The sequence below is a fragment of the Sinocyclocheilus rhinocerous genome, unplaced genomic scaffold (genome assembly GCF_001515625.1).
Source record: "Sinocyclocheilus rhinocerous isolate Xijiao unplaced genomic scaffold, SAMN03320098_v1.1 scaffold934, whole genome shotgun sequence".
NCBI lineage: Eukaryota > Metazoa > Chordata > Actinopteri > Cypriniformes > Cyprinidae > Sinocyclocheilus > Sinocyclocheilus rhinocerous.
This window is the reverse complement of record NW_015658752.1, coordinates 376,049-390,577: the sequence shown is the minus strand read 5'-3', so window position 1 is coordinate 390,577 and position 14,529 is coordinate 376,049. Positions and strand designations below refer to the sequence as shown.

The following is a 14,529-nucleotide window of genomic DNA, read 5'->3' as shown; positions in this document are numbered from 1 at the left end:
GGTCCAAACACTAGTGAACGTCTCTGTCTACCTTCTAAGGCAGCAACTTATGTGAAACAGAACCCCATAGCAGGGTTATTATAGTTAACAAAATGTAACTAAAATGAAAACCATAAAAAAAAATTTGTTACTTGAAATAAAATTAACATTAACATTTAACAAATTTAAACTTATTTCAGCTAGTTGCCAAGAAAACATAAAATTTTATTGAGTTTATTGATGTAATAAAATAACAAAAACTAAAAAATAGAAAAATAAAAGTTAATAAATTATATAGACATATTTTTAAAAAACAAAAACACAAAAAAATTTACTAAAGCTTTAACTAAAATAAAAATAAAAACAGAAAATATACAAATAAAAACTTATATAAAATAATATATTATGCTTAATATTATACTTAATATTTTTAAATACATTTTTATACATTATTTGATAAATATAAACTCTTTTGTAACATTATAAATGTCTTTACTGTCACTTTTGATCAGTTTAATGTACCCTTGCTGAATAAAATTATTAAAAGAAACATAGTGACCCCAAACTTTTGAATATTAGTTTTTATAATATAGTATATGTACAAAGGGCTCTTAAAAGCATGAAATAAATTAATGTGAATGCTAACAGATGGATATTACAGACTTCCTCATTTATGAATGCTTCACATTGATTTAGCAAAGTAAAATCGGTTGTTTTTCCTTCAAGTTTCTCAACAAGACCCTCAGGTAAGGATGTGCTTCTGCTCTATTTCTCCTCCATAGAGTTTGAGTTAATCGATGTGTCGCAAGCGTAATCTGTGTGAAATATTGCACGCCTCAAGTGCTTCATGATTCCACTGGAAATCCAATAGTCTTGTGAATGAGCACAAACAAGCTGTAACAAATTCTCCTGCACAACATTAAATGATGCTAACAGACATGTGTATGCAAATAAATGCTAATGAGGTTACCACTTAACCTCAGGGATATTAAGACGAGAGCAAGAATACAGGGCAACCAGCAGTAATTATTCAGTGTGTCACATCCTCGCAACGTACCTCAACCATATTTAGCATCTTTTTGTGACACCGAAATGCATCAAAAGAGCACGAGAGCATGAAGACGGATTTTCTACCACCTCTGGGAAATGGATCTCCAAATATTGGCAAAACACAATTCAGTAGCACTGCGACAGTCGCTGTGTGAGAGGCTCGAGTGTAAATTGAACTTCCCCTTTAATCCACGGAGCTGGATGTGTGTTTGCACATTAGATCTGTTCCAAACACTAGCAAGCCGCCTAACCAGACAGCATTTATATGCATGTTTCTAAAGGTATGACTACTTCCAGGCAGCATTGCATGTGTTTTTCACGGAAATCTTAAAAATGCATGGCACATGGTGGACAATGCAATAGAAGTGTTAATAATAAACACGCTACCATTTAAAAAATGTTGAGGTCAGTAAGATTTTTAAAAAATTTTTGTAAGATATTAATAGTTTTATTAAGCAAGGAAGGTTTAAATTGATCAAAAGTGACAGTAAATACATCAACGCTGTTCTTTTGATCTTTCTATTTCTATATTTTTTGAGCAGCCAATCAGCATATTAGAATGATTTCTGAAGGATAATGTGATGAGTAATGATGCTGAAAAATTCAGCGTTTCATCATTGGAATAAATTATATTTTAACAAATATTCAAATGGACAATGGGTATTTTAAATGGTAATAATATTTCACAATATTACAGTTTTTTCTGTATTTTTTTACTGCAGTCTTGATAAGCAAAAGAGACTTCTTTAAAAAAAATAAAAATAAAAAATTTAAAAAATTTAAATAAGCTATTTTACTCGATATTTGTATGTGCATTTTAGGCTTATAGCTTAACATTGTTAATGTCAAAATCAAATGGTAAATATGCAGCCACCTTCTAAATAAGTCACTTATTAGGTGCCACTTCAATTAGGATGCTGTCGAGAAGGTAGCCACCTATGTAGGCAGCACTTCAAGGTTAGTGACTTTTGTAAATATCCTTCAGTGAAAGTCAAAGTAACACACAATACTGGGTCAAACCTCGTGGTAACGTGTCCGTCTCCTGACCAGCCGTGAAGGAAGTGGATGACAGCCCATCCAAACGACACGAGTCCTCACTTCAGAGTCGTCGACTCGTTCACTGAGCAATTCTCACATTACCTTCCCCAACCTGCCTGGATGTGTGAGAGAAAAAGATACATAATTCATCACTTTCTTAGAAGTGAAAGAGAGAGAAAAATCGACTTTCACTGCTGATCACTGCTGCTGCCGTCATAATTTCTAATAAAGTATTTATCAGGAAAAGACGCCTCATTTGCTGACTGTCAAAGGTGGTTAAATCCTGCAGTAAGGTGTGTGTGTGTGTGTGTGTGTATGTGTTCATTCAGAGCTCAATTACACACACACGCTGCTGGATTACAGACTATTATCACCCTAATGCTTTTCCTTCTGCTGTTCAATGGCTTTGCAAAATAGTGAAATGAAACCCTGGTTGAGTCCTTTGTAGTGCAAAGGAAAGCCGTGTGTTATTGCTGATCGTGGACATCTTTCTATTCAAGCTCTTGAGAGTCACAGACAGCAGAAAACAATGCACAATGCAAATAACACAGATTTTCATGATTTTGCTGAATAAAATCCAATACTTGTCATTTTGTGGCGCTGATTCCAAAAATAGTGTCTCAAGTCACTCACAAAATGTGATGCATTTCGTAGCATTTTTGCTTTTGAAAACCATTTGTAAGTTGACTAAGTCTTGTATTTTCCCTTAATCAGCAGAAAAACCGACACAATAGCATGATTCCTGTCTGAATCTGAGTCAGGTTACAAGTTACAACTATTTGTTCAATTCTTGGCTGATTTTTAGATGTATGAATGATTCTGAAGACATTATGTTTTGCAACCCGCCAAAATAAAAGCCTGCTGATTATTATGCTAATAGTAAATATTAGCATTTTATTTTTAAGTTTACTATAAAATAGTTGTATTTGTATTTAATACTCCCTTTTTATTTAAAAATATAATAGTATTATCACATTTTATTATTTAGTTTATTATTTTATTTAAAAAAACTAAAAAAAGTGCAACAATATTATCACTACGATTAAATTTTTTTTTTTATAGCTAGTGCTATTATATATATATATATACTTGAAAAAACTACATTAAACTAGGTAATAATATCAGCAGATTTATTTTTCAAGATGCAGGGCTATGCAATCAGTTGCAACAAACAATATAATAATATCTTCAAAAGCATGAACAAAACTACATAAGATAAAATAAACAACACAAACTACATTAAATACGGGTTTGAAATGGATAAACAGTTTAAAATCAAGAATAAACCAATTAATATATCTCTGTTTGATTTAAAAATAATTTTTGCTACTTTTGTTAAGAGAAAAAATACAATAAATAAATACAATTCTGGTACTTTATCAGATTACATTTAATAATGTAATCCGAATTTTATAATACAATAAGATTTTAATGTATTGTATATTTTATTGTATTTTATTGATTTTACATTTATTCATTTAACACACTTTCATCCAATACAACATTCAATAAAAAAGTAGGATGTAGGTACTGTAAGATACTATAAAATAATATATAACAACAAAAGGAATGGTCATATAAAAATGAGTGTCTGTTTATCATTTTTACCTTTGATATTTTTACTTTCATTATTGCTAAAATAGTAATATAAAAGTAAATTCCATTGCTGCGAGTATCAGAATTTAGATTCTGAACCCTCCACTTCATGAACTGCATTAAGGCAAAGGACATCTAGTTACTGTACATGAATAGCATATTTCATATTTCAGTGAAAAAGGAGATTTTGTGAAGTGTTGTGCAGCGTTTTGTCCTTGAGCAGAGCACTCTGATAACTTCAGAAACAACCTGAGATGCATGACAACTAGACTTTATAATCCTAAAAGCTATATGTAATGTGAGCATTTGTGACAGCAGAGACGGCTGGTGCTGTGCAACTATACAGAAATAAATTAATATTTATGTCATGCTCTGATGCTCCCTGACACGCTGCGCTTATGAAATGTGAAGAACTCAGTTGTGCCGGTGCTTTCCATGAAATATTGCATCAGCCGGAAAGAAATAAATGACAACTGCAGGGAAATATGTGCGGTGTGGTGAAACTGTCACATACTGCCTTATGATGATGGGCCAGTGGATATGTGACTGACAGCTGTCAACTAATGCAATGTAAACTATTATTAGGAGAGATTTTTAATAATCCAGCTATGTTTGGATCTCAGTTTGAAAATGCACAAATCAGCACAAATTTTTTCACAATCAAGCATTACTGTTTCAGATTTAATTTCACCAACAGTACTAGTTACTGAAACCAAACTGAAGAATTACAGCTAAAACTAAGTTTTATAGTGTACTACTGACATGGTAGTATTTTTACATGGGAGAAGTTTGAATGAATGAATTTATTCAAACTTCTCTTTTTTTTAACAAACCTTTATTTATTAAAATTGTAAAAATAAATAAAATAGTGAAAATTAAATATTGCTCAGCATTTTTTGTCCGTCAAATCTGCAAAAAAGAATAGTTACAAAATATACATTATTCAGCTTCTTTCTATTATTATTATTATAACTGCATTAATGAATGAATAAATAAATAAATAAATACTGAAAATGATACACTACTCAACAATTGCAAAATATATAAACAATCTGTTTAAAATTTTACATTATTCAACTTCTTTCTGCTATTATTATTATTATTATTATGCAAATAATAATAATAATAATTGTGCACATGTGCAAATGCATCTGTTTAGCATCTAATGCAGATAGAATGGAGTTTATAATAATAAAAATAAATATTTAGCTATTTCTTACTAATAAAAAGGAGTTTTACTTCATTCCGTCTGCATTAGTTGCTGAATTATTTGCAGAAGTGATTCTCCACTGGTTTGGCACATTTTTTCCAGACAGTCTCTATCAGGACAGACCTGTGATCATGCACCATGCAATTCTCACGTTTTTGCCTGCCTCTCTCGTTCCAGGTGTTGTCGCTGGGCGCCGATGTGCTTCCAGAATACATGCTCCAGACGCCACGCATGGATAAGTTCACCATCCTGCACTACAGCCCGTTCAAAGCGGTGTGGGACTGGCTCATCCTGCTGCTGGTGATTTACACAGCCATTCTCACCCCGTACTCTGCTGCCTTCCTGCTCAACGACAGCGAGGAGCAAAAAAGACGGCAATGTGGCTATTCCTGCAGCCCTCTGAACCTCGTGGACTTAATGGTGGACATCATGTTCATCATCGACATCCTCATAAACTTTCGCACCACTTACGTCAACTTGAACGAGGAGGTGGTGAGCCATCCGGGGAAGATCGCCATCCATTACTTTAAAGGCTGGTTCCTTATAGACATAGTGGCGGCCATTCCCTTCGACCTGCTCATATTTGGATCAGGATCAGATGATGTAAGTCACGCCAGAACTTAATCTACTTCCTTCTGCACTTGGCTGCTGGTCTAATCTAGGGATCTCAAACTCAAATTACCACTCGCCAGGTGGTGTTCTCCTTCATGTTGGCACAATTATGGCCTAGTTGGCCTATATTCAAAAGTTTGGAGTTGGTAAGAATTTTTAATGGTTTTGAAAAAGGTCTCTTTTGCTCATCAAGGCTGCATTTATTTAATTAAAAATACAGTAAAAACTGTGATATTGTGGAATATTATTGCAATTTAAAATAGCTGTTTTTGATTCGAGTATATTGTAAAATGTCATTTATTCCTGTGATGCAAAGCTGAATTTTCTGCATCATTACTCTAGTCTTCAGTATCACATGATCCTTCAGAAATCATTCTAATATGCTGATTTGCTGCTCAAAAATTTTTTTCCTTTTATCATCAATGTTGAAAACAGTTGTGCTGCTTCCTATTTTTGTAGAAACCATGATACGTTTGTCAGTATTTTTAGAAAGTTCAAAAGAAAAACATTTACTTGAAATAGAAAACTTTTGTAAATGTCTACTATTACTTTTGATTCATTTAATTTGTCCTTGATGAACAAAAGTATGAATCTTTCCAAATCTTTCCAAACTCTGGAAGGGCAGTGCTTGCATTTGGCAGATGCTTTTATCCAAAACAACTCACAATGCATTAAATATATCTGGGATTTTATAATTATGCATGTTCATTAGAAATCAAATCCATGACCTTGGTGTCGCAGTAACCATCAGTTGAGATACAAAAAAAATACACTTTAGGCTACGTGCTTTAAGAAAACAACCAAAAAACATCCAAAAAAGATTTGTGTGCCTGATTTAGGGGTAAACACGTAAAGGAACAGTTCACCTAAAATCTAAATTTGCTGAAAGTCTTCTCACCCTCAGGCCATCCAAGTTATAGAGGAGTTTGTTTCTTCATCAGAACAGATTTGGAGAAATGTAGCATTGCATCACTTGCTCACCAATGGATGCTCTGCAGTGAATGGGTGCCGTCAGAATGAGAGTCCAAACAGCTGATAAAAACATCACAATAATCCACAAGTAATCCACACCACTCCAGACCATCAGTTAATGTCTTGAGAAGTCAAAAGCTGTGTGTTTGTAAGAAACAAATCCATCATAAGACGTTTTAACGTTAAACTGTTGCTTCTGGCTAAAATTTGAGTCCATAATCCATGATAACGCTTCCTCCAGTGAAAAAGTCCATCCCCTGTTGTCTCTCACATCAAAATCCACCCACATCTTTGTTCAGAACTGTTTTAGCTTGTTTTAGCTTGTAAATGGTGCTTGATCTGTGCAGATTTCTCTCCTGGTTTAGCAGAGACAACTTTTTCACTGGAGGAAGCGTTATTATGAATAGAGGACTCATATTTTAGTCAGAAGCAATTGTTTGAAGTAACAATGTCTCAGTTTCTTATAAACACAGCTTTTCAGTTCACAAGACATTAACTGATGGACTGGAGTGGTGCGGATTACTTGTGGATTATTGTGATGTATTTATCAGCTGTTTGGACTCTCATTCTGACGGCACCCATTCACTGCAGAGCATCCATTGCTGAGCAAGTGATGCAATGCTAAATTTCTCCAAATCTGTTCTGATGAAGAAACAAACTCATCTTCATTTTATGACCCGGGGATGAGTACATTTTCAGCAACATTTTTATTTTTGCATGAACTATTCCTTTAACACACGGGGGTCTGCATAAAACAATCTCACAGGACCTTTTAGACCTAAACGATCTGTTTACCCATTTATTTATTCAATTGTTTGTTTGTACCGTGTCTGTTATACAGATCAGATCAGATCTAGCGCTTTCCAGAGGTCAGAAAGCACAACTGTTCCAGTGAATCAGGGATTACAGTATCAGAATATACTGTATGATGTTTTCCCCAGTTTTTTGATGGCCTTCATTTCTGAATCCATTTATTTGGATTAGCAGCTTAGCAAATGGGAGTCAATGATTATGATAAGAGAGAGAGGAAAGAGAAAACTGATGTTTGAACAGCTTACAGGCTGAATCGCTGGCACGCCGGTTGGCTCGATTCCTCGCTTGTTTATGTGGCCACGTCCGTCAATGGCCTATCATGAGCTCTTGGCACATTGGAGCATATGGTTTCCCCGCTCTGTGGTCCGTTCCAGTGACAGCTACTCCATCTGAGCCATTTACAACCTAAGGACAAGAAACACACACAGCGGCTTTTAAAATATTAAAGAATGGAATTATAGATTAAGACCTACTGGAAATGTCAGCAGGTCATTATTTGATGGCATGCAGTGTATATTTTTAGACTATGGAAGGGTTTTGCTGCTTGGTTTTGCTAAGCATATTGCTTTTGTTCAGGTCATATTTTCCCAGAGGTTTCACATTCACACGTTTGTCTGATAAGGGCTGTAGAGCTCCAGCCATCACCCAGTTAACAAGCCTCACGCTCTCTGCATCTGCGCTCGGTTTTACTGCAGGCGCTCGCACATCTGTCTCTGGTCGCAACTAGAGCTGTGAGATACAGCTAAAAAAAAAATCTTGATATTTATGTGTGCTCTGAAATGTCTGAAAAGTGTGATTTCTTTGCAATCAAAGGAATCATAATTTTAATTCTCATTTTTTACAACCAAACATTCAGTGTTGTCATATATATATATATATATATATATATATATATATGCTGCCTATGCAAAATAAAATAAAAATTAATATAATATAATATTATTATTTAATAATATAATAATAATTATTTACTAGAATAACAAAACACATTCATAAACATCCATATTTACTTAATTACATATTTGTTTTTCCTGAAATTTTGTAACAAATAAATTCCACAAGGTCTCTATTAACTTTTTTTAATTTATGATGCAAATTAATCACTCTTCACTGATTCACACAGCTTGATCAAACTTACCAACTTCTTCTTTTATTTCTTACATTCAATAATTTGAATTAAATTGAATTTCAGTGAATGTTTGGTTGAAATTATGATACTGATACTGTAAATTATTTGATGTTAGACCACTTCAGACACAAAATATGGGGTCAGCAAGATTTTATTTATTTATTTTTTTTGAAAGAAGTCTCTTATGCTCACCAGGGCCACGTTTATTATATATTATTACAACTTAAAATAACTTTACTCCAGTCTTCAGTCTCACATGATCCTTCAGAAATCATTCTAATATGCTGATTTGCTGCTCAAGAAACATTTCTGATTATTATTAATGTTGAAAACAGTTGTGCTGCTTCATATTTATGTGGAAACCATGATACAATTCTTTCAGTATTCTTTGAATGGAAAATTCAAAAGAACAGCGTTTATTTGAAATAGAAATCATTTGTAACAATATAAATGTCTTTAGTGTCACTTTTGATCAATTTAATGCATCCTTGCTGAATAAAAGCAATATTATCTTTAAAAAACAACATCCTACTGACCCCAAACTTCTGTATGATGCATATATATATATATATATATCAGGTTTCATAAAAAGGCTGAGGGAAAAAAAGAAAGAAAAAAAAAAATATATATATAGAGAGAGAGAGAGAGAGCACTAAAAGGCTTTTGTCTTTATTAAGAATCTGACATTCTGCATTACACAAATGCAGCCCTGACTGCGCCACTGAGGGAGCTTCATGGTCAACTGATGCCTCTGCGGTCAGACAGATGGATTTGATCTGTGGTCAGTGGTCAGAATGTGATATATATGTATGTATGTGTGTGTGTGTGTGTGTGTGTGTGTGTGTGTTAGACAGATGGCAGGATGCATCTAATTTACAGCACTCAGATGAAGGGCTTGACCACACCGGCGATGACCACAGCTTGAATCAAGCCCTTGAATCATATTTGACAGGCTTTTATGACACATCTGTAATTATCATCACTTATATAGCCTCACATTTTTACTGTCAGACAGTATACACCGTCTGCAGAATGTGTGTTTGATGAATAATTATGATGGCCTGACATAACATGTTAGCAAGATGCTAAAAATGCTACAAACATGCATGCTAGCAAACTGTTAGAAACATGCTATCAAAATGCTAAATCATGATAGAAACAAGCTAGCAACATGATAAAACATGTTAACTCATGTTAGCAATATGTTAATGTTAGAAAAATACTAGCAACATACTAAATGTTAAAAATATATGTTAATAGCAACATGATGAAACATGCTAGCAAAATGCTAAATCATGATAGAAACAAGCTAGCAACATGATAAAACATGTTAACTCATGTTAGCAATATGTTAATGTTAGAAAAATGCTAGCAACATACTAAATGTTAAAAATATATGTTAAAATGATAGCAACATGATAATACATGTTAGAATGCTAAATGTGTTAAATCGTGATAGAAACATGCTCGCAACATATTAAAACATGTTAGCAAAATGCTAAATATTTTGGTAACATGCTTGCAGTGTGCTGAATCATGTAACCAGTATGTTAATATTTTATGTTAGCAAAACATTAAAACATGTTAGAAACATGTAATGTGATAGATCATGATAAAAACATTCTAGCTACATGCTAGCAATGTGCTAAATTTTGTTAGCAACATAATACATGATAGAAACGTTAGAAACATGGTAACAACATGCTAAATCATGTTAACATCACGTTAAAACAGCTTAGCAAAAAGATAATAGAAACATGCTAGCAATGTACTATATTGTGATAGAAACATGTTTGAAACATGCTAAATCATGGTAACAATGTGCTAAATTTTGTTAGCAACATATTACATGTTAGAAACATGCTAAAATATGTTAAATCTTGATATAAACATGCTAGCAACATATTAAAACATGTTAGCAAAATTCTAAATCATTTAAGTAACATGTTCGCAATGTGCTGAATCACGTTAACAATATGTTAACACATTATGTTAGAAACATATTAGCAAAACACTAAGACATGTTGACAACATGATAAAACATGCTATCAATGTGCTAAAACATGTTAGCAACTTAATACGTTAGAAACAATGTGATAGATCATGATAAAAATATGGTATCAACATACTTGCTAGCAATTTTTGCAATCATGTTTGCAACATAATACATGATAGAAACATGTTAGCAATGTACAAAATCATGACAGAAATATCAACATCCTAAATCATGTTAACACTGTGCTAAAACATCTTAGCAACAAGGTAATAGAAACTAGTGCTGGGCAGTATGACCAAAAATGTGTATTACTGTATTTTTCAAAATTATACCGGTTTCACGGTACATGACGGTATTTTTTTTCCATGCATGACCGGGTGTTAACCATATTTTCTACTGATTGAGAGAGGAAATACTGCAGTATATTGACTTAGAATGTCCTATTTTACTGTCATGATGAGTGAATATTGTCAAAAAATACCACACTAAATAGTGACTAAACACGACCCCTTTTAATATATGTTAACCAGGAGTCACTCTCATTTATAATCGCGGCATCGTCTGATAAAATCAACATGCATCTACACTAAAGAGCGGCTATGTGGTTGTTTTGGCTATATTACTTTTTTGTCTCATGCAGCGCACTGCCTGCGTCTGAGTAACAAACTAAAAAAAACATCAAACAAAAAAGTGCATGTGATATTAACAGATGGACTACGCTCATATTTATAATTCCAAACAATCGGTAAGCAACAGGTGCTAGGAAACGCTGTTTTGTACTCATTTATTGACTAGTCTGCTGCGGTGCGGCCAACTGAATGCGCTGCTTCTCTGCCGCTTACTACACAGAACAGACGCCGAGAGAGGTGACACTTCTCCGGGAAAGTCAGACCTCGCGTTCGCTCTACAGCTTCAGTTTCGAAACTTTCACGTTTAGTAACACATACAGCTGTTCCCTCACCACAGTGCAACAGTGAAAAGGGACCCCTTTCAAACAGTGTCGCGTTCCGAACGTTGTTTAAGCGACATACTATTTGCGGTATTTTAAAATTCATATCATAACAAAAATAAACACCGGTATTCGGTATGAACCGGTATACTGCCCAGCACTAATAGAAACATGCTAGCAATATACTAAATTGTGATGTGTTAGAAATATGCTAAATCATGGTAACAATGCGTTAAAACATCTAAGCAGCATGATAATACTAATTAGAAGCATGGTAGCAATGTGCCATGTTAGCAACAAGCTAAAAATGTGCTAAATCATAATAAACATGCTAACAACATACTAGAAACATGATGGCAGCATCCTAAATAATGCTGTCAATGTGTTAAAACATGCTAGCATTCTGCTAAAACATGCTAGTATAATTGTATCGACTTTCACCCTTCAGTAAAACCTTCTCAAGCTTTTAAAACTCATTTTAAACTTGCAGACAAGGCTTTGTCAACCAATATCAAATTTTGTGTTCAAACTTTACTCGTCTACTTAAACACTGGAATTTAAAGTATAGGCCAGACATGTGAGGTCAAGTTTAATGAACCGTCAGTATAATTGAGCGTCCATCCTATCGCTATGTCCAGCTATAACTCAAAAGCGTGATTCGCTGCTAATGAGTTTTTAATGGGCTGCTCATGACAGATGCAGCAGGGCCTATGTCCGCACTTCTCAAAAAAGCCACGTGCTTTGCTCCACATGCTAGCTCGCTAACACGCTGTCAGTGCTAGTATGCATGCTAAGCATTGCTGTCAGACGCATCTATTAAGACATATTCTAAAAATACCCAGCGCGGGTCCTAACCTCGCTTTGTGAGGCCACTGAATAATTGCCAGCTAAACAAATGATCTCCCACCAGGGGACGAGGGAAGATGTTGAAGGAGCCGTTTCGGATACAGTGCCCGCTGTCAGCTCGCAGGGACCTTGTCTTCATCTAGTGAACTGATGAGGATTTATCTCTTTTCTCCTCAGTTTGGTAACGTGAGAGCTGGGGCGAGATACAGTATGCTAAAACTCATTAGCCGCGTCTCTCATGTCTGGTGTTTATTTTATCCTCGCAGTGCGAAATTTTGATGAGATGGATCTCTGGTGTTAGCAGGCACAGCAGTGTGTAATGGGCTTAAATTAAACACGATTATCAAAATATTAATTAGTGTGGCAGTCATGCACAGACATTACAGATCTGAGCTTTGGGTATATTAGGACACAATGTGTTCCGGCTCTTCTGATACACTTAACTGTGGATAATTAAAGCTATAAAAGACCATGGCTGTGTTCCAAAACCTAGTGAGCTGACTACATAGATAGCAGTCTAAATGGAACCTGAAATGGAGTGACTGATTCGGAACACTCTTTATAGGTAGCAATTCTCAGTGTTATATAAATGATACAAAGTATATTTCTTTCTGTTTGCAGTACAAAGATGTCATTTTTTGGAAAAAAAGTGTATTTATCCTTCCTAGAAAAAAAACTATCCCATAATGCATTGCAAAGAGGCAAAATCATCATCCAAAAATCTGTTTCAAAATTGACCTATTTATTTATTTTGTGTACTATGCATTTTTATTTACATTTCCACTGAAATCTAAATGTAAATGAAAATGCATAGTACACATTTTTTTTTTTTTTACATTTCCATTTATGCTAAATGCATAAATGCACATAAATGCAAAAAATGACCATACAAAATATATAATAAAATTGTCAATTTTGAAATAGAATAAAACGGTTTTAATCAATACTGTATTTTTCATAATTGCATGAATAGTTAAATGACATTTTTATTTCATTTGCATAGAAACATGTCTTTAAGACAACTTCTGATGCATTAACTCTATCCTTCTTGAAAAAAAAATATCCCAAAATGCATTACAATGAACCATAAGGAAAAATATATCCAAAAAATCAGTAATTGCATTTTTCATTTTTTTTACTAAACTAGCCAGTTTTTTTTTCTTCTTTTAATTAGATTAAACTGTTTTCATATTTTGTCATTGTATAAAACAGGTATATTGATCATTGACATTTCTATTTTGTTTTCTAAGTCAATTGCAATGTATTAGGCAGGATAGTTGTCCAAACATTATCTTTCTATTGCAAACAAAATAGAAACTTCAATGATAAATATTTCATACAATACTAATAAAATACTGATAAAAACATAGAAATCACTTTTATATGGAAGCCCGTTTCCGCCACTGAATAAAAAATAAAAAAGGTAATTGCAACTTTTTATCTCACAATTCTGACTTTTTTTTTCTCATAATTGCGTGATATAAACTCACAATTGCAAGACATAAAGTTGCAATTCTGATAAATAAAGTCAGAATTGTCTGATATAAACTCACAATTTATGTCAAAATTGGACTTTAACTCGAAATTATTATTATTATTATTATTATTATTTACTTTATTTATCCCTCATAAGGGAAATTTGTTTTGGGCAATACAGATAGACCATGTAACAAGATTCCTGCATTTGTAAACAAAAATGTCCAAAAGAATTCCTTTGGCGACAGGATTGTTAAATTAAAATGTGAAAAAAAAAAAAACAAGGACATGATTGCTTACAAATGCACAAGTTTATATCACACAATTCTGACTTTATATCTCGCAATTGCATGTTATAAAGTCAGAATTGTGAGATATAAACTCGCAATTGTGAAAAAAAAAGTCAGAATTGCGAGTTTTTATCTCACAATTGTGACTTTATATCTCGTAATTCTGACTTTATAACTCGCAATTGTGAGTTTATAACATGCAATGCTGAAAAAAAAAGTCAGAGTTGTGAGATAAAAAGTCGCAATAACTAGGGCTGGGCGATATAGCTAAAAATTGATCAACGAAATAATGTTTTATATTGTTCGGTATCGATAATTAATGACATTTTTTATACCCTTTTTTAAAATAAAGAGCAATAGAAAAAAATTAACATTTACCCACTGTATTTTTAAATTAACCCAATTTATTGAGACAAACAACAAATATTTTTTGTTTTAACAATCAAACACAAAATAAAAATTAAACAAATATCTCATTTCTAATGTTTTATATGCAGATTAAATAGGTCTTAAGGAAACTTTTGGCTTGTCTCCTGAGGCCACAGGAGGGCGCAATGAGCAAAATAATGCAGC

General features: G+C 33.5%; 1 protein-coding gene across 1 annotated transcript in view; it reads left to right on the top strand.

Annotated features, from left to right (window-relative positions):
• Positions 1-14,529, top strand: part of LOC107722906 (potassium voltage-gated channel subfamily H member 2-like) — a 60,236-nt gene that overhangs the window by 18,404 nt on the left and 27,303 nt on the right. Inside the window, exon 5 of the mRNA XM_016531406.1 lies at positions 5,051-5,476. Within this exon, the coding sequence (XP_016386892.1) occupies positions 5,051-5,476 (426 nt within the window). The remainder of the gene's footprint in view (positions 1-5,050; positions 5,477-14,529) is intronic.